At 41.3% G+C, this 27,576-nt stretch overlaps 2 protein-coding genes across 7 annotated transcripts in view; both read right to left on the bottom strand.

Moving 5' to 3' along the window:
* The window catches only part of LOC120059394 (tyrosine-protein phosphatase non-receptor type 11-like), a 61,904-nt gene extending 46,280 nt beyond the window's left edge, over positions 1 to 15,624 (bottom strand). For 2 of the 5 annotated variants that reach the window (XM_039008408.1, XM_039008407.1), the window contains exon 1: positions 15,478 to 15,624. In XM_039008408.1, coding sequence (XP_038864336.1) covers positions 15,478 to 15,491 — 14 coding nt within the window. In that variant the 5' untranslated portion in view covers positions 15,492 to 15,624. Of the gene's footprint in view, positions 1 to 1,950; positions 2,060 to 15,477 lie in introns of those variants that run through there. The other 3 variants (XM_039008412.1, XM_039008411.1, XM_039008409.1) reach the window with 2 other exon arrangements.
* An 8,621-nt stretch (positions 15,625 to 24,245) lies between these two features.
* LOC120059395 (agrin-like) overlaps positions 24,246 to 27,576 on the bottom strand; it is a 283,055-nt gene continuing 279,724 nt past the window's right edge. For both annotated transcript variants that reach the window (XM_039008413.1, XM_039008414.1), the window contains one exon: positions 24,246 to 26,962. In XM_039008413.1, the coding sequence (XP_038864341.1) occupies positions 26,781 to 26,962 (182 nt within the window). In that variant the 3' untranslated portion in view covers positions 24,246 to 26,780. The remainder of the gene's footprint in view (positions 26,963 to 27,576) is intronic.

A 27,576-nucleotide genomic window follows, 5' to 3' on the forward strand; every position in this document is an offset into this window, starting at 1 on the left:
CACATTTTTTGTATTTTTTTGTATTTTATTAGGATCCCCCATTAGCTGTTGCAAAAGCAGCAGCTACTCTTCCTGGGGTCCACACAAAACATGAAACATGACATAATACAGAACATTAATAGACAAGAACAGCTCAAGTACAGAACTACATAAAAAAAATGTTTTAAAGACACACGTAGCCTACATATAAATACATACACACAAACTATCTAGGTCAAATAGGGGAGAGGCGTTGTGCCGTGAAGTGTTGCTATCTGTTTTTTTAAACCAGGTTTGTTGTTTATTTGAGCAATTTGAGATGGAACGGAATTCCATGCAAAAATAGCTCTATATAATACTGTATGCTTTCTTGAATTTGTTCTGGATTTGGAGACTGTGAAAAGACCCCTGATGGCATGTCAGGTGGGGTAAGTGTGTGTGTCAGAGTTGTGTGTAAGTTGACTATGCAAACAATTTGGGATTTTCAACACATTGTTTCTTATAAAAAGAAGTGATGCAGTCAGTCTCTCCTCAACTCTTAGCCAAGAGAGACTGCATAGTATTTATATCAGCCCTCTGATTACAATGAAGAGCAAGACGTGCCGCTCTGTTCTGGGTCGGCTGCAGCTTAACTAGGTCTTTCCTTGCAGCACTTGACCACACGACTGGACAATAATCAAGTTAAGACAAAACTAGAGCTGCAGAACTTGCTTTTTGGAGGTTGCTGTCAAAAAAGCAGAGCATCTCTTTATTACAGACAGACCTCTCCCCATATTTACAACCATTGAATCTATATGTTTTGACCATGACAGTTTGCAATCTAAGGTAACGTCAAGTAATTTAGTCTCCTCAACTAGTTCAACAGCCACACCATTAATATCCCTAGAACATAGGGAATGATTTGTACCAAATACAATGCTTTTAGTTTTAGAGTTATTCAGGACCAGTTTATCACTGGCCACCCATTCCAAAACACATGCAACAATGTTCAGAGAGCTTTATTTTGTTTGTTTTGATATTGAAACAAATGCCCGACAAAGTGGCCGACGCTTTGTGTCCATTGCAGGTCAACGGGCAAGAGAGAGCGGTCAGTATCCTTTTCTGTTTTGGGCTTTAGTCCATCTAGTCTGCAACCCCCACCCCAATGCACTTAAACACACACGCACACATACACTCGCCTGCCTGCTAATGAGGATCAGGCAGGAGGTCACCCCCTGTTTGACCCCTGACCCCTCAATAGAACAAAGAGCACTTCTCACCAATTACTGCACTAATCCTCCCCTCTCTCTCTCTCTCTCTCTCTCTCTCTCTCTCTCTCTCTCTCTCTCTCTCTCTCTCTCTCTCTCTCTCTCTCTCTCTCTCTCTCTCTCTCTCTCTCTCTCTCTCTCTCTCTCTCTCTCTCTCTCTCTCTCTCTCTCTCTCTCTCTCTCTCTCTCTCTCTCTCTCTCTCTCTCTCTCTCTCTCTCTCTCTCTCTCTCTCTCTCTCTCTCTCTCTCTCTCTCTCTCTCTCTCTCTCTCTCTCTCTCTCTCTCTCTCTCTCTCTCTCTCTCTCTCTCTCTCTCTCTCTCTCTCTCTCTCTCTCTCTCTCTCTCTCTCTCTCTCTCTCTCTCTCTCTCTCTCTCTCTCTCTCTCTCTCTCTCTCTGGCCTGACCTACTCTGAGAGGGACCACACTGCCCAGGTCTATCCCCAAACACTTAACAGTTAGCAGGCTCACTTCCCTCAGAAAGCTCTAACACGGACCACACATCCACAAATAAGCACACCCACTCAGTCCACTCCAACCAGACCCTCCAAAATGCACACAAGGTTATGGACTGTCAAGCATTGAAGCATGAGACCAACTTGAGCAAGTGCGTTGCACTAGCAACATAACAGCAGCAATCTACTGGTAAGACCCAATGCATGTGGGTGGGGAAAAAAATAGGCTGTTAATGAATGTCAGGAAGTGAATGAGAGTTTTCTCCCCCTACCTAACCATTCTGGTCGGAGCTTGTCAGAGCCCCCCGGTTCAGTTGCCTCAGATCTTAGTAATCCAGCCCGGCACGGTTACACAAGGAGGGGAAGGGAGGGAGGAACGAGGGGGGAGGGCAGGGACTTGTAGGAGTGCTGCCTCTGCGGGTTGAAGCAAGAGAGGCGGGGGCGTTTAATCTGGGATTTGGATGAGTGCAAAGGGCCCTGATAGGACCATCTGAGCGGCTATCAGGCCGTCCCTCTGGGGACCTACATGACACGGCACCGTCTCCACTCCAACTGAAGACCCCGACTCCTAATTCAGCCTTCCTTCCTTGTGGTTGCCAGTTCCCAAAGCAAGGCATATTGATAGGTCTAGTCTACATGCACAGTAGAACATTACTGACCTCCTTGCCTAGTAAGGATGTATAACATAGAAAACTATGTAAAGTCTCTATGCTCTCTACTGGCATATTGGAGTCGATGTTGCTGTTATGTGGGAGATAATGGTGGACATACAGTACTGGTGGATACAGTAGTACTGGTGGATACAGTAGCTGGCCTACACGAGTTAGTTCTGGCATTTCCAAATGATGCTGATGCCTGATGAAATGCTTAAATTACATTGCAACACAATATGAAATGCATTTTCACCACAAATTAAACATTCAGGAAAAAAATGGAACAGTGAAACAAATGGAGAATATCTTGAAATGATCTAGAAATTTATCAAATCGGATAGAAGATGAAAGCACTAAAATTAGACATGCCAATGATTGCATTCTTTTGAGAATGGCAAGATACAGTGCTTTCGGAAAGTATTCAGACCCCTTGACTTTTTCCACATTTTGTTAGGTTTACAGCCTTATTCTAAAAAAAAAAAAATATATTTTTTAAATGTCCTCATAAATCTACACACAATACCCCATAATGTCAAAGCAAAAACAGGTTAAGAAATGTTGGCTAATTTATAAACATGTAAATTTAAAATATTCAGTATTCAGACCCTTTACTCAGTACTAGGGATTACAGTCTCGAGTCTTCTTGGGTATGGCGCTACAAGCTTGGCACACCTGTATTTGGGGAGTTTATCCCATTCTTTTCTGCAGATCCTCTCAAGCTCTACCATGTTGGATGGGAGCGTTGCTGCACAGCTATTTCCAGGTCTCTTCAGAGATATTCGATCGGCTTCAAGTCCGGGCTCTGGCTGGGCTACCCAAGGACATTGAGACTTGTCCCGAAGCCACTCCTGCGTTGTCTTGGCTGTGTGCTTAGGGTCGTTGTCCTGTTGGAAGGTGAACCTTTGCCCCATTCTAAGGTCCTGAGCACTCTGGAGTAGGTTTTCATCAAGGACCTCTCTGTACTATGTTCAGTTCATCTTTGCCTCAATCCTGACTAGTCTCCCAGTCCCTGCCGCTGAAAAACATCCCCACAGCATGATGCTGCCACCACCATGCTTCACGGTATGGATGGTGCCAGGTTTCCTCCAGACGTGACACTTGGCATTCAGCCCAAGGAGTTCAATCTTGGTTTCATCAGACCAGAGAATCTTGTTTCTCATGGCCTGAGAGTCTTTAGGTGCCTTTCGGCAAACTCCAAGCAGGCTGTCATGTGCCTTTTACTGAGGAGTGGCTTCCTTCTGGCCACTCTACCACAAGGGCCTGATTGGCGGAGTGCTGCAGAGATGGTTGTCCTTCTGGAAGGTTCTCCCATCTCCACAGAGGAACTCCAGAGCTCTGTCAGAGTGACCATCGGTTCTTGGTCACCTCCCTGACGAAGGCCCTTCTCCCGATTGCTCAATTTGGCCCGGGCGGCCAGCTCTAGGAAGAGTCTTGGTGGTTCCAAACTTCTTCCATTTAAGAATGATGGAGGCCACTGTGTTCTTGGGGACCTTCAATGCTACAGAAATGTGTTGGTACCCTTCCCCAGATCTGTGCCTCGACACAATCCTGTTTCGGAGCTCTACGAACAATTCCTTCGACCTCATGGCTTGGTTTTTCTCTGACATGCACTGTCAACTGTGGGATCTTATATAGACAGGTGTGTGCCTTTCCAAATCATGTCCAATCAATTGAATTTACCACAGGTGGACTCCAATCATGTTATAGAAAAGTCTCAAGGAGGATCAACGGAAACAGGATGCACCTGAGCTCAATTTCGAGTCTCATAGCAAAGGGCCTGAATACTTATGTAAATAAGGTATTTCTGTTTTTTATTTTAATACATTTGCAAAAATTCTAAAAACCTGCTTTTGCTATGTCATTATGGGGCATTGTGCGTAGACTGCTGATTATAATTTTTTTAATCCATTTTAGGTTAAGGCTGTAACGTAACAAAATGTGGGAAAAGTCTAGGGGTCTGAATACTTTCCGAAGGCACTGTATATGAATACTTCCATTTGAGAGGAATAATCACTATGGAGAATTACTACTGCATGACATAGTGGATGAATAGAGATAGACATGACGCTGACAAGGACAAGGACAAAACCAAACATTTTACATTTGAGCAGCATTCAATGCTCAGCCATGCCATCTCCTTCAACCAATAAATAAAGAATATACATTATAATTATAGGTCACACTGAAGTCAAGAAACCAGTAGACTTTCCCCAGAAAGCTCACATCACTAGCAGCCTGTGCCCAGACATGACACCTTGAGGCCAGGCCAGTTTATTAAGAGTTTCCCATTTTAAACCCCGTGCTTAAGCTTGATCCAGTCCCAGGGGTCCTATTCAGTCTGCCATGAAGACGCTAATGGTTAACAAGTTCACCCTCAAGAGCCTGCAGGCTCCTCTATTGCCTTTCATTGGCATTGGTGCATAAAGAGACATTATAAGCATTGTTCTACGAAATTATAAAGGCTAATACATGTTTATAACAAGTTATAAAGCATTATACCTGAATGTTTTAGCTAAAATGTTACAATGGTATTCATACAATAAACCAATGTGATGTGGTATGAGTGGACAGCCCTTCGGAGTACCTTTTCGCTGAAAACCAGAATGGGATTTTTTTGTCAAACTATGATTTGGTTGGTTGTTGTGTAAGTCTGGGGCAAATGTGTTTGTCCTTTCACTTTTTCTGTATGCAGAGTTGAATGATTAACTGGTAGTATCCATGCTTGCCCCATCTCTCACTGAGAAATCGCTTTCGGGAAATAGATCAAATTGTACAGATGTGCGCCACCAAAGTGGAAAATCTTGTTTCTCGTTTTGTTTACCCATTTAGACAACTTCACTTACTGTACTATAAATTACACAAGTTAAAAATACAATTAGAAATATAAAAAGACATGAAGTATGCCCTTTCTGTGGTGTCCTCATGCTACAAGTATCATAGTTATCTCCACAGAACATGACTGCAGGAGTGACTCAGGGCTTTCCAAGAATAGGTTTTCCTTGACAACTACCAGGCGCTTCACTGCCTTGTATTATGCATTGAGCACTGGGAGGGAGAGAGAAAGAGAGCGAGAGAGAGAAAGAGAAAGAGAAAGAGAGAGAGAGAAAGAGAAAGAGAGAGAGAGAGAGAGAGAGGAGAGAGAAATACAACTGTCATTGAGAGACTTGCATAAAATACGACATACAGAGCGAGAGAGCATGAGGTAGAGCGAGAGAGAAGGGTAGAAGAAGGGAAAGAGAGGACGGGAGAGCAACACAGTCAGAGCCATGGCTCAGCGGGCAAACATAGCACAGAGCAGAGCGCTAGCATGCTCAGACAGACAGGGAAAACAGAGGCCCCACGTGCATCCAGCACGCCAGGCTCTCTATCCTCTTACATAATGTCTCAAGTTCAATACAGCCGTGGCTATTTAAAGTCCTGGCTAGGCCTGGTGACAAAAAGGTGATATACTTAGTGCCCCGAATGCTGCATGAAAGCCCCGTTAGGGCTATATCGGTCACAGACAAGCCCTGGGGTGTGGATTTTGGTCATGCTGCTGGTATTTTTAGAACAGCTGATGATCTTGGGGTATTTACAGTACATGCAGTGCAAACCCACCCTCAGCGGATAGATGCCTCACATCACTATGTAGACAGCTAGCGTCTAGAAGCTAGCAGTTAACGTAGCGCTTTCATGTTGCGCATGATAGCCATATAAGTATTTGAGGGATATTATGGACTAACCCCCATCTGTTTTCAGGGGATGGCTAACTAATCTGCCTGATTGCGTGCACTGATATTGAAAATCAGGGGAAAAGAGGGCTTTTACACTAAATTAAAGGACAATCCATTTAACTTGCATGAGCAAGCTAGCACAGGCTATGCACACACAGTTTTAAGAGAGCGCAAATCATGCTACTCTGGTGACATGGAGTTACAGGTTCAACTATGGCCAGACAAGGAGTGTAGCATTGGTGTTTTAATATAACCTGACCGTTATACATTGTCTGAGAGTGTACATTGTCACGGCCCATGCCTTGATAACCAGCATTGCACATTTCTTGAAGCAAACAGGTTGATCAGTCATAATTTAGAAGAAAGCAGATATGAAAAACTGACAGTTAAAAATAACCATAGAACGCCTAGACTGCTCCCTCTTAAAAATGCAACTTTAGCCCCTGGTTGTTAAAATGTATGTTATTGTAGTTCCAATTGGAGCAATATTATGAAGTTAGAAATGTACACATTTAAAGGGATAGTTTTTCATATTTCAAACTTTGTTTCGGGCAGTTGTGAGCTGCCCCTTTAAATGGTATTAGGTAGTCATTAGCCAGTAACAGTGACTTCCTTTTTTCTCTGACCTAAACCTGTTGCCTTTTTTTACCACACCCACTCATGTAATAAGTCTAAAGCTGCATAGAAAAACTGCATAAATTTTGAATCATACAGCTACAAATAACAGAAGAAACACATTTCCAACCAAACCAACCAACGAAACGACAAACTAGCACATACATTTGAGAGTGCTGTGTTCATGCATCAAACAGGTGCTGGAAATGATATCAAAATGTGATAACCTAAATCAAACACAGCAGGAGGGAAGATTAAAGGATTTGATTGCATTGGTAATTATAGCAGCTCTTATCGTGAATTCCTGGCGACAAGAGAAAGGGCTTCACAGAGTGTCGGAAACATGAGTACTGCTAGTGCTAACGAGAACGTCAATTTGGTGCAAAAGAAGGGCGCATATTCGGCGGTATGGCAGTATTTCGGCTACAGGCAAACTGATGTCAACCAAATGCAAGTGTTATGCAAAAAGTGCCTCAGAGTTGTGGCAACAACAAGAGGCAACCTGACACATATATTGAACCATTGGAAGAAGAACCAGCCCTTACTTTATGACAATTGCATGGTGAAAAAAGACAGCAGCAAACACCCTCAGCCATAGCCAGCCACCTGCGTTAAACAGACATTGATTGCCAATGTGTTTTCAAGTGTAACACTCTACGAAAAAACATTGAAATCCCAGGGGCTATCACCGATCTATCACATAGTGTCAATAAGAATCATGTCCTTGGCTGTCAGCAAAGATGGCTTCAAGAAGATCACAAACAAGCTGGACAGGAGATTAAAGATTCCATCTCACACATACAGTGCTTTCAGAAAGTATTTGCACCCCTTGACTTTTTCCACATTTTGTTGCGTTACAAGGTGGGATTAAAATGCCCTCAGAACAGCCTCAATTCATCGGGGCATGGACTCTACACGGTGTCGAAAGCGTTCCACAAGGATGCTAGCCCGTGTTGACTCCAATGCTTCCCACAGTTGTGTCAAGTTGGCTGGATGTCCTTTGGGTGGTGGACCATTCTTGATACACACGGGAAACTGTCAAATTTGATTTGAAATCCAGCAGCGCTGCAGTATTTTTTTAACCTGCACTGTCGGTTAGGAGCTCGTAAGTAAGCATTTCACTGTAAGGTCTACACCTGTTGTATTCGGCGCATGTAACTAATAAAACTTGATTTGATTTGATTCTTGACACAAACTGGTGCGCCTGGCACCTACTACCATACCCTGTCTTGCCCATTCACACTCTGAATGGCGCACACACAAAATCCATGTCTCAATTGTCTCAATGCTTAAAAATCCTTCTTTAACCTGTCTCCTCCCTTCATCTACACTGATTGAAGAGGATTTAACAGGTGACATCAATAAGGGATCATAGCTTTCAACTGGATTCACCTGGACAGTCTATTCAGTGTTTCCCAAACTCGGTCCTGGGGACCCCGATGGGTGCACGTTTAGTTTTTTGGCCTAGCACTACACAGCTGTGGGTCTCCAGGACCGAGTTTGGGAAACACTGCTATGTCATGGAAAGAGCATTCAACCTCCTGAGTCAAAGTTAGAAGCACATTTGGCAGCGATTACAGCTTTAAGTCTTTCTGGGTAAGTCTCTAAGAGCTTTGCACCTGTATTGTACAATATTTGCACATTATTCTTTAAATTCTTCAAGCTCTGTCAAGTTGGTTGTAGATCATTGCTATGCAGCCATTTTCAAATCTTGCCATTGATTTTCGAGCCGATTTAAGTCAAACCTGTAACTCGGCCACTCAGGAACATACAATGTCGTCTTGGTAAGCAACTCCAGTGTATATTTGGCCTTGAGTTTTAGGTTATTGTCCTGCTGAAAGGATTTGTGAATTTGTCTCCCAGTATCTGTTGGAAAGCAGACTGAACCAGGTTTTCCGCTAGGATTTTACCTGTGCTTAGCTCTATTCTGTTTCCTTTTATCCCAAAAACTCCGTAGTCCTTGCCGATGACAAGCATACACGATGCTTAAAAATATGAAGAGTGGTACTCAGTGATGTGTTGTGTTGGATTTGACCAAAACATAACGCTTTGTATTCAGGACATAAAGTTAATTTCTTTGCCATATTTTTTGCAGTTTTACTGCAGGGTGCATGTTTTGGAATATTTATATTCTGTACAGGCTTCCTTCTTTCACTCCGTCAATTTGGTTAGTATTGTTGTCAATTAGGTTAGTATTGTGGAGTAACTACAATGTTGTTGATCCATCCTCAGTTTTCTCCTATCACAGCCATTAAACTATGTAACTGTTTTAAAGTCACCATTGGCCTCATGTTGAAATCCCTGAGCGGTTTCCTTCCTCTCCGGCAACTGAGTTAGGAAGGACGCCTGTATCTTTGTTGTGACTGGGTGTAACATCCAAAGTGTAATTAATAACTTCACCATGCTCAAATGGATATTCAATGTCTGCTTTTTTTAACCCATCTACCAGTAAGTGCCCTTCTTTGCGAGGCATTGGAAAACCTCCCTGGTCTTTGAGGTTAACTCTGTGTTTGAAATTCACTGCTCAACTGAGGGGCTTACAGATCATTTTATTTGTGGGTTACAAAATCATGTTAAACACTATTATTCCACACAGAGTGAGTCCATGCAATGTATTATGTGACTTGTTAAGCACATTTCTACTCCTGAACTTATTTAGGCTTGCCATAACAAAGGAGTTGAATACTTATTGACATTTCAGCTTTTCATTTTTTATTAATTAGTAAAAAAAACACACAAAAAACATAAAGCATAATTCCACTTTGACATTGAGTATTGTGTGTAGGTCAGTGACACACAACCTCAATTTTAATCAATCTAAAATTCAGGCTGTAACACAACAAAATGTGGAAAAAGTCCAGCGGTGAGAATACTTTCTGAAGACATTTCTCCCAGAATGTCATCCCAACACTGTATAACTAAATTAAGCGAGAAGTTGAAACTCACACGTTGATTATTACCTTTGGTCTAGTAGAACAACCAAGCCCTACATTAGTTTGAAAGTACACTTTATGGATGAGAAGTTTCAACTGAATTGTTGGTGCTTGCAAACACCATAGGCTACTTCACTGGAGATCACATGAGAGAAAACAACAGTCTGGGGTTGAGAGACGCTTTAGCAGCCTGGGGCCTGAATGCGGAGCAGCAAGTGTGAATAACGATAACGCCGCAAATGTGGGCCAGACTGGACCAGACTCCAATGTTTTGGACACAGGCTGCACCTTTGCAATTGGTAGGCTACGTGTTACATGTTAAGGCACTTTGACTTACATTTTTATTATAATAATTCCATCTGCAGCCTATGGTGCCGGACTAAATAATTAACTTAATTAATTAATAACATTAATAACCTAAGTGCTGCTCTTATAGCACACGATATTTTGATGATCGAGTTAAAAATGTATGTTTGTTTCGTTAATATGCAGGTGTAATAATCCTATCTATTAGCATATGTTGTTACAATTGGTTTTGTATTCAGTTAGCACAGTATCTATTCATTCATATGATCTCATTTTAGCAGCGACGTTATCTAACCTGTCACTTGTCTGATGGAATAACCAGGTTTTCCCCAAGTGCTTGAAAATCTCAATTCATAATCGCAATTTCAATATCTGGTCATATTATCGCAATTAGATATTTTGTCCAAATCGTGCAGCCATACGATCTCGATTAAGAAAGCAAAACCAAGCTCTTTTTAAGCTCCATCTCTGACTCTGCTGGTGATCCTTAAAAAACAGTAAACACACTGAAGCGTACAAACTCCTCTTCTACCCTGGCTAAGAAAGTTCTGACTGACTCTGGCATCATAACTGAGAAGAATAAACGCATCACTTATGCCAATCTGCATTTTATCTCGGCAGGCTTTTTATTTGAGAAAAAAATGTGGTTTAATTGACCCTGGTCAGTCAATCGGCTGCTCTTCCCTCTGCCAGCCTCTAGCTGACTTGACGGTTAACCCGTCACCTTCTAGTGAATCTTTGTTTTTATTTCAACAATTTACTTCCTGTGATGTGCTAGATGCCTTCCTTAAAAGTGGAATTGACAGCTTTTTAACTACTTTGCAGATATGAAACATACAATCGTAATATCAGTGAAAAAAAATCTAATTCCCAGTTAATGCTTCAAAACCAACTTTATAGGTTTTAAAAATAGGTTCTATTTGACTCAAAGTTCCATGACGTACAGTAAGGCACTGTTGGTATAATAGATGGATGCAGTTCAATGCATGATTAATATAATTCACCAATACATTTTTTGGTAGTTAAAACAGTATTGCTATCAGGTTGTAAATCACAGCTGGCCTGGTACATTGTTTGCTGCCTCCACCCATTCAGGATATACTGTTTGAGTTTCAATCATATTGAACAAAAAAAAACGGACAATTTTAACTAAGGCTGGAAATGTCAATACAATCAACTATTAGTACATGTACATCTGTGTGTACTGACATGTATGTATAACTGATAGATGCACATGTAACGGATGTGAAATGGCTAGCTAGTTAGCGGTGGTGCGCGCTAATACCCTTTTAATCGGTGACGTCACTTGCTCTGAGACCTTGAAGTAGTGGTTCCCCTTGCTCTGCAAGGGCCGCGGCTTTTGTGGAGCGATGGGTAACGATGCTTCGTGGGTGACTGTTGTTGATGTGTGCAGAAGGTCCCTGGTTCGCGCCTGGTTCGGGGCGAGGGGACGGATTAAAGTTATACTGTTACACACACACACACGCTACATGTTAATGTTTTTAAATGTATGTAAATGGTAAAATCATTTGTCTGTAATTAATTTATCGTTATATGTCAGACCCCAGTAATACTAGCTGTCGCCACTGGCATCAGCTAATGGGGATCCCAATAAACCAAATCAAAAGCCAGTCATAACGTGGCTAATAGGCTAGCACACATATCAAACACAAGGCCCGCGGGCTTAATAGGACACACAAGCAAGTATAAATGAGTCAATAGTTGAGTCATCTACTTTCTGAAATTACAGCCTGATGCGCTCGTATCGGTGAATTCAACTTCAATTGCGCTGCTTTCGTGTCTCCCGTTTACAGCACGCAGCAGAGGGAAAGTGTATACACATGCCACAGTTCCAAGCTAGACTACTAAAATGTTGCAGTCTGGCTTCAGTTTTTAAAGATTGACAATGAAAAACCAAAAACTAAAACTGCAATAAAACACCATCCAATTCAGAAAGCTGATTGAGCACCTCATTACTGAAGAATGTGTTTGTTTTTCTTTCTGCTTGCATTTTGTATTTATACTGTGTGCAAAACATTATGAACACCTGCTCCTTCCATGACATATACTGACCAGGTGAATACAGGTGAACGCTATGATCCCTTATTGATGTCACCTGTTAAATCCACTTCAATCATTGTAGATGAAGGCGAGATACATGTTAAAGAAGGATTTTTAAGCCTTGAGACAATTAAGACAAGGACTTTGCATGTGTGCCATTCAGAAGGTGAATGGGCAAGACAAAATACTTAAGTGCATTTGAACAGGATATGGTAGGTACCAGGCACTGCAACGCTGCTGGGTTTTTCACACCCAACAGTTTCCTGTGTGTATCAAGAATGGTCCACCACCCAAAGGACATCCAGCCAACTTGACACAACTGTGGGAAGCACTGGAGTCAACATGGGCCAGCATCCCTGTGGAACACTTTCGACACCTTTATAGAGTCCATGCCCCGACGGATTGAGGCTGTTTAGGGCAAAAGCGGGTGCAACGTAATATTAGGAAGGTGTTCCTAATGTTCTGTACACTGTTTTTTCTGTACACTGTATATTTTCATATGTGTATTTTCTATAGATCAGGGCTCATCTGTAAAAAAGAGACATTGGTCTCAGTATGACTCCCTGATAAAATAAAGATAAAATAAAATATACAGCACCAGTTTCAGAACGTTTGGGATGTGCTTTACTGAAAATGATACCGTTCATTGAACTCAATGTCACTAATGGTTATGAACTACTTTGCATTTCATAACCAAAGGTAATAGAGGAGGAACACGATAACTATTGGTTGATCTGAAGTGAAAACTGAGACTCAAAAGTTTTGACTGCTAAATGGTAAGTTCGGTCTTTCCAAGATGGCACCCAGGCTATTGTTCAGATGAATGTGTCAGAAACTGTTATCCTGTGGCTCACAGGAGCAGGAAGTACTGAGCCGCACACTAAACAGAACTGATGACAAAGGATGGAAAAACACCCACTAACCAACTACGTTATCACAATACCAGCATTATGATTTCCAGAAATATAATGGAAAGGAAAACGAAACATGAAGCAGACTTCATTTCTTGAGAAAAACTAATGTTACTCAGTCCCATTGCTTATTTTCCAAGCTATAAAGGACTATAAAGGTTCGTCTGCCTAATGTTTTCCTTTTTTTTGACATGGGAAATACCAGTATCAAAATAATATGATACTGTATCGTGACAACCTATAACCAACTAACTCCAATTCAATACTACTAGTGTTTCCCCTACCATTACTTAGATGAGGAAGCCCCTCTGCCTATATCAACTGCCAGAATAAATGCACCGAAGCTAACGCCACATCCATGCAGTATTAATGATGCAAAGCTGTTATTTTTGCCTAACTGTGCCACTGTGCCATAAATTGCACCACTTTGTTCTCAAAGGACAGAAACATAAGCCTTTGTATGTTCTCACCAGGACTGCATTGCTAAATGACATTGTTGTTATCTAACATCCATTCATTTGTTTGCACAGCTTTACTTCTACCATACCGTGGCAATCCCGCTTTTGGAAACTTTGCTGTGATGCATCTCTCTCACTCAGAGCGTACTCTTATAGGGGTGTCTATGTACACTGTCAACCCTTGGGATTGCTGACATGGTGCATTTTGAGTCCATACTCTTCATAATAAACATCTCTTCGTCCACAGACTCTGCAGAACATTGGAAAATACTTCCCAAGACAACATTTGTGGGCAAATCTCAAACCAACTTCCGGACACCTTCATCTGTATCAATCCAAAATAGCCCTATACCTCTACTTTTTTACAGTTATTATATTACGGTACAACTGGTTACAAACACAAACCTCATGGTTTGTTTCGTATTTTGTCAAATATTTGATGTTTATGAATGTTATTTTGTGTACTGTGGGAAAATTCGGCTTGCAGGTATATGCAACTGCCCACCTTTAGACTAGATGTCAACAAAGGCATTACCTGAGATACGCATATAATGTCTCCGCCCTAACAATGGGATTCGCTGTCCACAGAGCAGAACGGTGGGCTTTCAAGCTCCTGCCTATTCCTCTCTTTGGATTGGTGGATACACCCCGTTAATTGAATCATTTTGGGAATATTTGATGAGGGGTGTTGACGTCAATCGCATGTATTCAATGCAGAGTGAGATGATATGCTAGCCTCATGAATATGCATATACAGTCTCGAATTTCACTTCTATTCGAATAAGCCTCAAATATCAAAATAGCAATTCATGTTTATCTTGACTAAATTTGACACTCTCATTGCTTCACATACAACAAATCCTCACCTGCTTAATAATTAAGGATCTGCTTAGGGTGGACAGATGTTGGGTAGAGATAGGGCTCTCGGTTCGGCATAACCACACAGAAGTAGATATGAGTAAAGTTACACACTTCCCTCAAAAAGCATAATATGGTGGTTTGACCTTGTACAGAAAATGTAACAAAAATGTCTTGATTGATATTGCAGCGAACAGCCTTTGCTAAACTCAAATACATCCTGCAGTTGTGGCACTTAAGTGGTTGTGCTACAGTTAAAGGCCCAGTAGGCAGCTTTTTGGGACGACCCCTGAGAGGAAGAGAAGCGAGAGTTTTCACTCTTGCCAGAATCTGTCCAATTTTTTTTCCCCAATGCGTTTCTATGAGTTTATTTTGGACCTAAGCTTGTCGCCTGCCTTCCTGCCTTTGGGATAACGACTCCCATTATTAAGGCATGAGACATGAGCATCTCATCATTATACAGATCTCTGGCAACCTGACCAAATTCACATAGAAATGTGAGTTATAGATCTGTCATTCTCATTGAAAGCAAGTCTGAGAATCAGATCTGTGGTGGCTACATTCAGATTATTTTTTGCATTTTCTTATGAGGCGACTGACACTACCCACTGGACACAGAAATCAACTCAACATCTATTCCAACGTTGATCAACCAGTGCGTGCCCACTGGGTCCATTTAAAAATGTCTTATTTACTGACATTAATAAGATATGAGGGGACACATTTCAGTTAATAATTGAACAACTTTGTTGCATTCCAACTACAAATACAGAGCACTCTGCAAAAGCCAAACCATGCACCTTGATATCAAAGGCCAACTTCTGCTCATTTCCTACACAGCAGAGAGAGAGAGAAGAGAGAGAGCGAGCACTGGGGATCTAGCAAATAAGACCCATCCACCCAATGAATAGTCGCTTTTATATCAATCTATTATTCAACGGCACATTCGTTTTGCGATGTCCCATAGCTTACAAGCGTAAAATGATCAGACGAAAGTAATAGCGTATTCCACCTAATTGCCAATAACAGTTTTATTGCAACTCTGAACTCACATTAAATAACTTTTGTCACACAAATAGGCTACAAGATGCCGACAAAGCGAAAAATATCCCTAATTGAAGCAACCATTGTGGGCTTTGAGCGTTTTAAAGGGTCGGAAAAATGCATAGTACTTTTGCTCGTAAGCGGAAGGTCCCACACATGTCCTGTAATAAGTCATGAAACGCTGTTTATAATGGGTGAAAGGACTATTCCCGGTTCGTTACATGGTTTTCGATAAAGCCCGTCTTACCTGCGAGACGTCATAGCAGTCTTAGAAAGCTGTCTTCGAATGAGAAGGGAAAGTCGAATAAAGTGAGCGTTCCCTTTACGTCTTCGCCGTGTCGCTGTTGGACAGCGTGCACTCAGGAGGGCGTTTATTGAACAATGTTCAACTCCAAAGACAAATTATCGCAGCACACCCCGCCTCCAAAGCCCACAGTCATATTCATTGTACCACGCGGTCCCTGCAGCTAAAACATAGACTGAAAGTGTGTAGCTTATTCCATGGGCGCAACTTTAGTTTTAGAAGTGGGGGGGCATAACTTGATGGGGGGTCTGGGGTTCCTCCCATTTTGGGGGGCATCCATGGCCCTTCTAGCCTTCTCTATTTAGAGCAACATAAAGTCAGCAAAAATGCCCAGTCATCAAGCTAGGTAAGAGATCATTATTAAATATGTTTAAGTGATTGATAGGACTGAACTAGATCATTGATAATTCAATAATCAATATTATATTGTGTTGCACCTTTAATCAATAGCGTAACAAATGAACAACTCTTACAAATAAAGTACAAATACTTTTCATTGTCTTTATTAAGACATCCTCTATATCATATTTCAGCCAGACTGCCTAGCCAGCCTGAGTTACCTGCACGCCCAACCCCCACCAGTCTAGTCAATAACTCAACTCCATCTTTTTATATGTCAAGGAAAGGTTTGGAAAACAAAAGTTTTATAAAAACACACATACACCTACAAATTAACACACAGAAACAGTACACCCTCCATATAATTCATATCATAGGCCTAATACTACTGTAGAGCTCTTTTTACTTGCACACAATCTAGCTGGGTCACCGCGTCCTGCCCCTAGGGGTCCACGGCCCTGCAGCGCCCCAACCCAACACACCCCACTCAGCTTTAGGATCTTAGTGAAACATACATTATTGGTTTTGGGTGTGTTAGGCCAAGCCCAGAGTGTCAACCAACAGTACGACAGAGCCCCAGGACCAGGACTGAGCAGCCCAGCAGCTAGGGACTACCTAAATATGTATCTCCTCTGACGTGGGCATGTTTTCAATACAGACTCTGTTTGTCGTACTGTATTCCATATAAGGCAGACAGACCTTATGAAAGTTGCACAGTATACCCTTAATCTATTGATATATAATTTGACATTTCTTCCATCCATTGTGGGAGGATAGCCAACCTTCCAATTTATGGCAATGCATTTCTTCGAGGGTATAAATGATAGGTTACACAGTTTCTTCTGATAACATTCTCCAGTATCAACATTTTCAAGAAAACAAAAACAGGGAGAGGAGATAATCTGTAGACATGCTGAGAAAAAAGAACATACTCTTTGCCAGAATTCAGCCAGCCTTCACAAGAACATAACACATGCAAATATGTCCCCTTTGGTGTTTTACACCTCCAGCAGGGGAATTACATTTCTGTGTGCATGTAATTCAGTTTCACTGGCATATAGTACAGTACATTCTATGGAATTCAACTGCAGTAATTTATGTCTGTATCCATTCACCATCATAAATAGCGTTTCCTAGGTCTACCTCACATTTTTGTTTTACATGGTGTGTGACATCGGGAAAAGTCTCTGTCAACCCTTGATACAGTTTGGAAATCAACTTTAGAGGTTTGTCAGACTGCCTTAAAATAGTTTGAATCTTTGAAGCTTGTTGCTTGTCCAGTGTTTGCAGCACAGAGAAAATATAGTGTTGTGTCTGCAAAAATTCACCTCAGCTCCATCACAGACTGGTCTTCCCTGGCTGCCTGACCCTGATGAGACCCCTGTCACCATCTGATCCTGCTCAGATGAGGCATGACAAAGAAATACCTTGGTCTACATTTATACATTATATTATCCAAAAATACAATCAATGGATCAATAATTGAAATTACCATTATTCCCAGATCCCAGACTGTTGTAGGTTGCAGAGAGAGAGGGGGAGTGTGTAGCCTTGAAAAAAACGTATAGTAAAAACCTGGAAATCAAGCAATCCGCCATCATTAACACAATGTGAAAATCTAATGATTTATTATTGAAATGTTGAAATAGCATGGGCGACCGAGAAAATCGAATTGGTAGGCTACAAGAAGGCCATGTGTCAAACAATAATGCAGCCACTAGGGATGGGTTTGAGCATGTGGGTCTGGGCAGATTAAATGTAGTCGTTTGTGTGCGTATGTACAGTGCCTTCGGAAAGTATTCAGACCCCTTGACTTTTGAATCAATGAATCAAATGACCATGATTCCCAGATCCCAGACTGTAGCCTACCCATCAATTCAATACGGAACTTTGTATCCATTCACTGATTGTTATACTACACTGGAAATTTCACCTGAGCTCCATAGACTGGTCTTCCCTGACTGTCTGATCCTGCAGGGACACCTGTCACCATCTGATCCTGTGAAGACATGATGAGCATAGTGTTGTGTACTGACTGTGCACCATGACAGTGAAGCCTGTAGAGCTGTTTATACCGTGTCAGTGTGAAAGGTAGGGCATTAGCTACAGAAAATGACAGATCAATACATTGCTATACTGACTAATAAAAACTCACATTGCACTGAAAAGGTAGCCTAGTGGTTAGAGCGTTGGGACAGTAACCAAAAGGTTGCTGGATCAAATCCCCGAGTTGACAAGGTAAAAATCTGTTGTTCTGCCCATGAACAAGGCAGTCAACCCACTATTCCTAGTCTGTCATTGTAATTAAGAATGTGTTCTTAACTGACTTGCCTAGAAAAATGAAAATGGCTAGCTGAGCTGGCAGCTAGTTAATTAACTACTGTAGTTGCTAGTAGATCCTTCAGTTGAGAGGGGATGAATTATTAGCTAGTTACACTACTAGCTGGGAGTAATTGTCTTCTTCTGTAAAACAGCAGTTACCTTGCCAGCTAGATCAGTCAACTAAAGAGTAGCCAGTTTCTGCTCTGCTTGCTTTTACAACTCAGAGAAAAAGCACAACACAGACAGCAGCTACCTCTGTTCATCTCTACTGCGCTGGTCCTGTAAGCCAGCCTTTCAGAAGCTTTGCCTTCACACAGCTTGTCTGCATGTCCTGTGTAGTCTGTGTGGTCTTTCGCATTGTCCAAAAGCACACCGGAGCTGCATTGTCTATCACAGTGCAATCATAAAATTGGGGGGGGACAAAAATGCCCCCCCCCCCCCCCCCCTCCCCAGTGAAAGTTGCACCCATGGCTTATTCTTTAGTACGGTGTCCATAGCAACTTGGTTCATGTCAGATTGCTTACAGGTGGAATCGCAGACAACCATGAAGAATAGACTGGAAAGGAGCATGCTTGTAGGCCTATCAAACATTTGCTAGTAGGCTATATAATTTAATTCCATTTTAGTACACAGCCTCTAAAACCAAAAGGGAGGGCAATGCAAGTTGAATCCAGTTCTAGATCACAACTCCATCACACATCAGTGCAGTTCATGAGAGGGTAACTGAATGAACGTTCGGTATGCTACATAGGCTACTGCCAATTTTCGTATTAAAATAGGTCTACATGATTACACATGTCTTGATTAGAAAATAGTCATCCGCGAACTCCCTGTTATTTATAGCAGCAATGCAATTAATGGACGTCATTATGAAATGTTTTGCTCCGCTATTGTCTCGCAAAGGAGGATAATGGCAAATCTATTTAAATAATCTTGCCTCCGTTCACGTCATCTTCCCATGAACGCAAATTGTAGGTTGCAGAGAGAGAGGGAGAGAGAGTAGCCTTGAAAAACGTATAGTAATAACCTGCAAATCAATGTGAGAATCTAATGATTTATTATTGAAACATTGAAATAGCATGGGCGACCGAGAAAAACTAATTGGTTAGCTGCAAATTAAGGCCACGTGTCAAACAATAATGCAGCCACTAGGGATGGGTTTGAGCAGATTAAATGTAATCGTTTGTGTATTTATGTACAGTGCCTTCGGAAAGTATTCAGACCCCTTGACTTTTTTTTCACATGTTGTTACGTTACAGCCATATTCTAAAATTGATTTTATATATATATATATATATATATATCCTCAGCAATCTACACACAATACCCCAAAATGACAAAGCGAAAACCGGTTTTTAGACATTTTTGCAAATGTATAAAAAATTTAAAAAACTGAAAAAACGTATTTATTTATTCAGACCCTTTGCTATGTGATTGAAAATTGAGCTCAGGTGCATCCTGTTTCCATTGATCATCCTTGCGATGTTTCTATAACTTGATTGGAGTTCACCTGTGGTCAATTCAATTGATTGGACATGATTTGGAAAGGCACACACCTGTCTATACTGTATGTCCCATAGATGCTGTGCAAATCACTATCAAGGCAATGGGTCAGAACAGAGGTGCTTCCATGGCTGCAGTATTGACGTCATCAAGCTGTGTGGTTATCAGCAGAAGTTAATCTGCCGGGGTATGGGGTTATGCAATATCTGAGGCCACAGGACTTTTTCTCTATGGATTTGCTTTGCACTGATAAAGTTTGACCTGCCGGGCCACTGTAGTGCAACTGTAATGTGGTCCTGTATGGCTAAGTTGGAATGAGCATGGTGCTTGCAATGCCAATGCCACCCATATGTAAGATGTATACACATGACTATACATTGCTTTGGATAAAAGTGTCTGTTAAATGGTACATATTAACTCGACTAGTAATTACATGTTTTTGTAGGCACAAACTCCGCCATAGCTCGTAGAGCAAAGCCTATGGGAAAATGAGTTTTTATAGGGTTTTTCGATAAACGCTGAAAATAAGGTCTGTGGTAAATACAGGCTTAGGTTCTTATACGTTTTGTTCTATGAGATAATCTTCATCAGCTGATGTCACTTTTTGTGAAATTTTAAGCATTTACGTAATGATAAAAAACATAAATATGTAAGAAGAATCAACTACCTTTATCAACCTTTATCTGACAGAAAGAGAAAGGAAAAAAACAATGAAGTCATGGCACATTCGACATGTTATGTTTATGTAATATTAAACGTGTATCACAAACAGGGCTGCAACACCAGCAAAAACATAAGCAATTACAACCCATCTTCACAAATCTATCAGTTCACACCCAACTTGTGTGTGTGTGTGTTTCTGTTCAACAAAACAAGATTCTCTGGTTTATCTTCAAGAAGACTGCGTTCCAGAGAGGTGGTCGTTTGGTTTCTCAAGACTGATGACAGTTGTCCACAGACAGATAATATTCTCTCCACTAACGCTTGGGATGCAGGGGCAGAAACCAGATCCAGTGCCACAGCTTTGGATAAAAAGCCATCCTTGCCTGCCAGAACTGAAGAGGTGACTCGGTAAACATGCCCCCCTGTACCTCTTCCAGGTATTGTCGCAGCTCACAAAGGGCACTTATTGCCTTGCCAAGGTTGACCTTCCGGCTGGATAGCGACCTCAGACATAAACTTTGATGCGAGGATGCTATATTTCTGAAGCATTGTGGTCGAGATGCTTGCTGGATTCATCGTCCTGGCATCTTCCTGGGGCCCTGCTGCTCCATGGCTGTACTCTCTGATTTGCTGAAGTACAAAATACTCTGCTTCCCTCATCAATGGCTCGATCTCTGTTGAGCGAAGTGCCAGAGATACACTTTGGTCCATCAGGCAATCAGCTGCAGGGGTTGGATCGAAGTTGGCTGCCAGAGGATCCAGTGTGGATGTGAAGCACTCATACAGTGACTTCAGGAGGACCTGTGCAATCTGTTTTGCAACAGTAGTTGACTGTATGTGTGCGTCAAGGTTGAGAAGGCACGGCACCACATCAGACAGTGACTTGCTGTCATTTTGAAGTTGGTTGGTGTGCATTGCGAATGGTTCCAGCAACTTCTCAAGCTGTTCTAGCTTGGCCCAGTCACGCTCTGGACTCGCCCTCTGATTTATTCCCTGTTAGCTAGGGATAGTTAGTGATGCACAACGTAGGCCTATTTGAAACATCGGCATCTACTGGCAGTATTTACCCGAAAGTATTTACCCATTCGATTTTTGACCAAAGTTTAGAAAGAAAAAACTAAAACGTAACAATTTGTTTTTTATTTTTGTTCATTTTGCAGTCAAACATAATAGTTTCAGTATAGGTCAATTTTATTATTTTTTCTTCAGTTTACTAAATTGTTTTTCCAAATTAGTTTTATTTTTATTTCAGTTGTCGTTTAATATAATAACCTTGCCATTGCCATCGTTGTCCTGTTGGCAAACCTTACCATTGCCATCGTTGTCCTGTTGGAAGGTGAACCTTCGCCCCAGTCTGAGGTTCTGAGCGCTATGGAGCAGCAAAGGGTCTCAATACTTAATTAATTTTTAATACATTTGCTAAAATTTCCAAAAACCTGTTTTTGCATTGTCATTATGGGGTATTGTGAGGAGATTGATGAGGGGGAAAAAACGATTTAATCCATTTTAGATTAAGGCTGTAACGTAACAAAATGTGGATGAAGTCAAGGGGTCTGGACACTTTCCAAATGCACTGTAGGAGAGTGTGAACAACGATTGGGACACAACCTATAAAAAGGACAGAAAACTAGTCCATGAAAAGGGATTGGAACACAACCTCTAAAAAGGACAACAAACTAGTTAAAAAGGAGAGCAAACTATTGCATGAAAAGCGATTTGGACACAACTTGGGATGGGATGACTGTGTATGCCGACTCAAGCTCAGTGTTCAGCAGCATAAAACGGTTCCCTAGAACCAGGCCAAAACCGAAAAAGAAGACCCTGTTTAGTGTCCTCTCACTCTCTGTTCCCTCTCTGTCCCGAGGTGATTGGTTCCAGGCTGACCTTTTGACATTTTCGCCCGAAGACTTAAGAGTCCTCTGGTCCAAAATAAAATCCCAGGAAGAGAAACAAAGGGGACTCACATCGAATCCTATGGAGCAGGACAGCTAGGGCCTTGTTATGGACAGAAAAATAGAGCCTTTATTGCAGCCAACCAGGGCCTAGCTAGTAACCCCACTTCCCAAAAGAAAAGAGCCCTCTCATCCAAGCTCCGATCACTTCATCATTATTTCACGTTGGGCCGCAGAAATCAAACCCAGTGCGTTTGTATTTTTGCAGATATAAGTCATGAGAAAAGCTCATGGATGCCGTTTTTCTCCAGGCTAGCCGCCTCTCCTCTGCTGCTCTGAAGATCTGCTGATGACCTTTCAGTTGGAAAAGGCCTGGCATTGTTGCATAATTCATAAATCCACTTTGACCTTTGTAAAAAATATAATTGAAAGTAACTGCCCAGTGAAAATCTCACTGTTAAAAGTTCACATTTAGTTAACTTGTATCCAAATAATGTTGACTCGTCCTATACTCGTATGTGGGTCGTTCTATCTAAAAAAGTACAAGAAAGAGGATTTCGACACTCACCATCCCAAAATGTTCTGAAATTGTTTCTGTAGTTAGTAACATATACGATAAGTATTTCTGAAACATTATTTGGTTGAAATATAATTTGATCTCTGAGAAATTAAGCTAATTGATTGCACCCAAATTGGCCATTTTAATTTTTAGGATTCAGATCATATTCAATAAATATAGTGCCCAACATCTGATTTGGACCAAAATTCTTCCGACCAATGAGTATGGAGAAGCAATACTCCAAGCCACAGCTTCATACTACTTGTCAAACATAGTGAACTGATACTATATACTGGCTGTTGGGGTGGGATTGGCATGTGGTGTGAGGTATCTGTAGGTGGCTTGATGAAATTGTTCGTGATTCCTTATGTCTTACTCATTGGTAGAAAGAAGTTTGGTCCAAATTGGATGTTGGGTATATATTTACTGAATCGTATAAATTAATATCCATTAGCTTAATTTTTCGGAGATAAAATAAAATGTCAATGAAATAATGTTTCAGGAATGCCAATCTTATCTGTTTCTAACTACAGAATTTTTTTTAGAACAATCTAAGATAGTGGCTGTCATGGCTTGCTGAAATGACATGGAATGACTCAAGTGGTCAGAGCATAAATTATTAAACTAATAAACTATTAAAAAAATCAACCTCAAACTTGTATCTCAAACAGACCATTTAAAAATGCTTGCTATTTCCTCATAGAACATGATGTCATCTCCCTGAGAAGGATGAGCTGGCCAATCAGCGGTCTAAAGGAGAATGAGCTGGCCAATCAGCGGTCTACTTGCGTGAATATTTTTAATGACCGTATACGCCAACACACCATTCTGTTGTTGGGGTACGCCCACACCATTCCATTACAGAAAATGTTTTTTAAAATAATTAAACTGCCCTGGGCAGTTACTTTAAAACTGTATTCCCCAGCATGTTTAAAAAGAACTAATCTTGAAATGTTCTTAGCACTGGCTGGCTGGAGGCTTTGAGTTGAATGAGAATGGCATCACATTAACATTCCATCTCTATATTAGTTGTCTTGAACCCATGATTATCTGAGGGTATACTTGCAAGAACCTATAATCAATGAGTAAATTGTCTGCGTGTAGTATGTTGGAATGTGTGTCCTGAGTAAATACTTATTTCACTATAGTTGAATTGTGTATGTGTATAAATTAATTCTGCACAGAAACTTGTATACTTTATATAATTAAACCATCCAAGAGAAACTACCTAAAGTTTGTGGAGAACGCTTAACACTTTAATACGCACGAGTAAACACATTTTGTCCTTATTGACTTACTGTGAACAGTAGGAATCGATCAGTGTTTAGGTAATGCCGTTATGCATTGCTTACGAAGGTGTTAAGTAGTCATTATGTCATTTCATTCAACTGGAATGGGATTCATTCCACGGAGACAGGTGACAGAGTCAGGTCTGTTTGTTTGACACTTTATTTCATGGTGGTAGGAACACAAGACAAAGGTAATAAAGTTAGTAATGATCAGGTCATGCCACTCTTACTCGGTGCACTGCCCTTCAGGAGTGTCTCAATCAAACAGTAGTTTACAGAGGCCAGACGGAATCCACATGAAGACATAAATAAGGAACAGAAAATAGATTCAAACAGTAAATAGTATATTTTATGTAAAGCCAGAGGTCGACCATTTGTGCGTCCCTCTGAGGATTTGTATGAGAATTATTAATATAATTATTATGTATTAATTTACATGAAGATGATGAGGCTAGTATGCTGGCCAAAGTAAGAGCACAGAACAGTATGGATAATGACTTTGTCAACCTGTAGGCCGCTGACCTGTTTTAAGGCAATTCATAGACAGTTTTGACCACCCCGACATTAGATCGTGTCGTCTCACTCTTGAGCCTGCGCCACTTGTCTTCTGAGTGCCACTAACACAGGAACCCACTGTTCATGTACTACTGGAATAGGTCAAATTCAACAGTAATACAACATGTAAATACAGTGGTGTACCCACACCCAGGGTTCCTGGTCTTGGAATGGACACTAGTCCTTGATTACACTCAAAAGCCATATACTCCGATGCTCTTCCCCTCCTCATTGACATAGGAACATCATTATTGTGTGTCGTGAACAGACAAGTCAGACTTATTTCCAGTGTATAGCACTAAAAACATAACCTCTACAGTTTTACACATTGCAAAATTTTCACTTACAAATTTCAGGGCTGTACAAAATGGCCATTTTTGTATCGCGAGGGGAAAATAATGAAGAACTTAAACAAACTAGTACAATACCACTGATACTCAACCTTGAACAAGCATTTGTTTTCTCTTATAATATTGCCAAGTATCTTATATATCAAACCAGAGTGGGTTTATGTCAGTCATTGCAGTTTAGTTTTTGCATTGCATTATGAGTTTTTGGATGTTACAGAATTCATCTCGACAATACAAACCCATGCATAAGTACGTTTATTAGTAATTGCGATTATGTTTGCTATTTTTTCCCTCATTTTGCTGCCAAATGTCCCAACTCATCACATTATCACTTTTCCAACAGCAAGAGATGGATCACTCGTAATGCAAGAGAAAGTATAACCCAGTCTTCGTTCCAATTTGATAAAAAAATTGACTTTGAAGTTTGAAAGACTGAAGAATTTCGTTGACTACTGAACATTCCATGACTGAGCATTTGAGGGTCCTATTGCCTCCTATGGTATGATACAGTATCTCGCCTCTTCCTCTTGGTCGGTCCTCTCTTCAGCCTGAGCTTACAGCACTCCCACCAGGCAAGTTGCGGTAACAACAACAACCTGTCCTTTTGAGCCATTCCAAGTCCAGCAAAACAAACTCCAATAGAAAAACAAGTGCTCAAAAAAGGACCCCACCAAAATTAAATAGTTATCCTAGCTCAGTGAAATCAGATAGTTGAACCGTTTTGTAAAACACAACGCGTGTTCGCAACAGGTAACTTGGCCGGCAACACAGTGAAACCAAAACAAAACAAAACCAACACTGCAGAAACTGCATGCAACTAATGGTCATCCTGATTGTAAAATAGAAAGCACAATACATGAGATTCACAATTCTTGAGAAGAGAACCAATCTTACATATTCACAGTCTCAGGTATTTATATAGTCTATATTTATTACATTTATTTAATTAAATTATTATTACATTTCTTGATTGATGCATGTTGTGGAATGATGATATGTGTGTTGTTCTTGAATGCAGGGCACTTTGTCTTTGTTCAGCTCTGGGGGTTTGCGAATAGCGGAGTATTTCAAAACTCAAGTCGTTGATTGAGAGGCAATGTAGAGCATTTGCGCTGTTTGAGGAGTTTGATTAAGCGGTTTCAGAAGTTCATTCTGAGCAGCCCTACTGGTAGCAAGCAGAGGGTTCTAGGATACCATTGTCCTGTTCATTAGGCACCAAACGGAAGGAAACAGACACGCCCAATAAAACATGCCCGTTTTCATTTTCCGTTGCAAAATGTTTTAAAAACGTTTTGTAACAGTGTGCTCTAATGACCATGACCAAGGAAACAGCAGTATGTATCTCACAGGGGAATGTTTGTATGTATGTATTTCTATAGGCTGTGTTGTGTGGTAGTGAATGATATGGCATCAAGATAAGGAAATAATAGAGAGCACCAATGTGATTCACCAGTGTTCAAGTAATGAGCGAGGGAGAGGTTTTGTTCATGTTTGTTTTAAAACAACAAAACAACACAATGAATACAGCTTACACTTGTCTCGCGACGTCACACAAAAGTATGCGTATATGTACGGTTTGTACACCTGCGTTTCAGGGCGGGGATAATGAATGAACAGGAGGCGCAGAAAACCAAAAAATATATATAAAAAAAAAAAAAATTAAAACAACGTATTCTTTTTATTTTCAATATAAAAAGCAATGAAAAGTATACAAAAATATAAAATAATTACAGCAGTAGACATGGCGTTTATGGAGGGAGTGATTTTAGCAAGGCTATTTTTTGGCCGTGGCTGCCGTGCCAGAGGCGGAACAGTGTAATATTTTGGGGCTGTTCAGGGCGTCCTCCACCAGGTGGAGCTCCACGCCGTCCACCGCAACATCCTTTACACAGCCCACAAAGCCTGTGCTGTAGGCCTTAGGCAGTCTCCGGGCTACAGCCAACTCCTCCAAGCCACCTGTGAGAATAAGAGGGGCGGGGGGGATTTAGAACTCATGAAAAGAGGAGACCCACAGTGTCTGAAGTGCACGGAGAGACAAACACACACACACACACACACACACACACACACACACACACACACACACACACACACACACACACACACACACACACACACACACACACACACACACACACACACACACACACACACACACACACACACACACACACACACACACACACACACACACACACACACAGGTCACATCCCTTGCATCTCCCTACAAGCGAACTTGTTTCATGCCACAAAGGGTAACTGACTGCTGTGTGATGTGAGGATTTGTGATGTTGACACTGGCAGTAGATGAAGAGAGAAAGACACATGTAGCTCTGGTGAACAGGGACATCAAACAGGTGGTTCTCTCTGGAGGAGTGCTCTAGCACAATCACTGGAACTTACCTCGCTTTCATTTTCAAGGGGAGTCGTCCTTCTGATAGGTCACCTGTATTACTCTCTCCCTCTCTCTCTCTCTCATTCCCTCCTTCTACCTGCTCTCCTGCTCCTCGTTTAATCCGCCGCGCCGCGAGTTTGCCTCTCCGTCGAGCTCTTTCCCACCTTCCCCTCTC

Source organism: Salvelinus namaycush, chromosome 14 (genome assembly GCF_016432855.1).
Source record: "Salvelinus namaycush isolate Seneca chromosome 14, SaNama_1.0, whole genome shotgun sequence".
Lineage (NCBI taxonomy): Eukaryota > Metazoa > Chordata > Actinopteri > Salmoniformes > Salmonidae > Salvelinus > Salvelinus namaycush.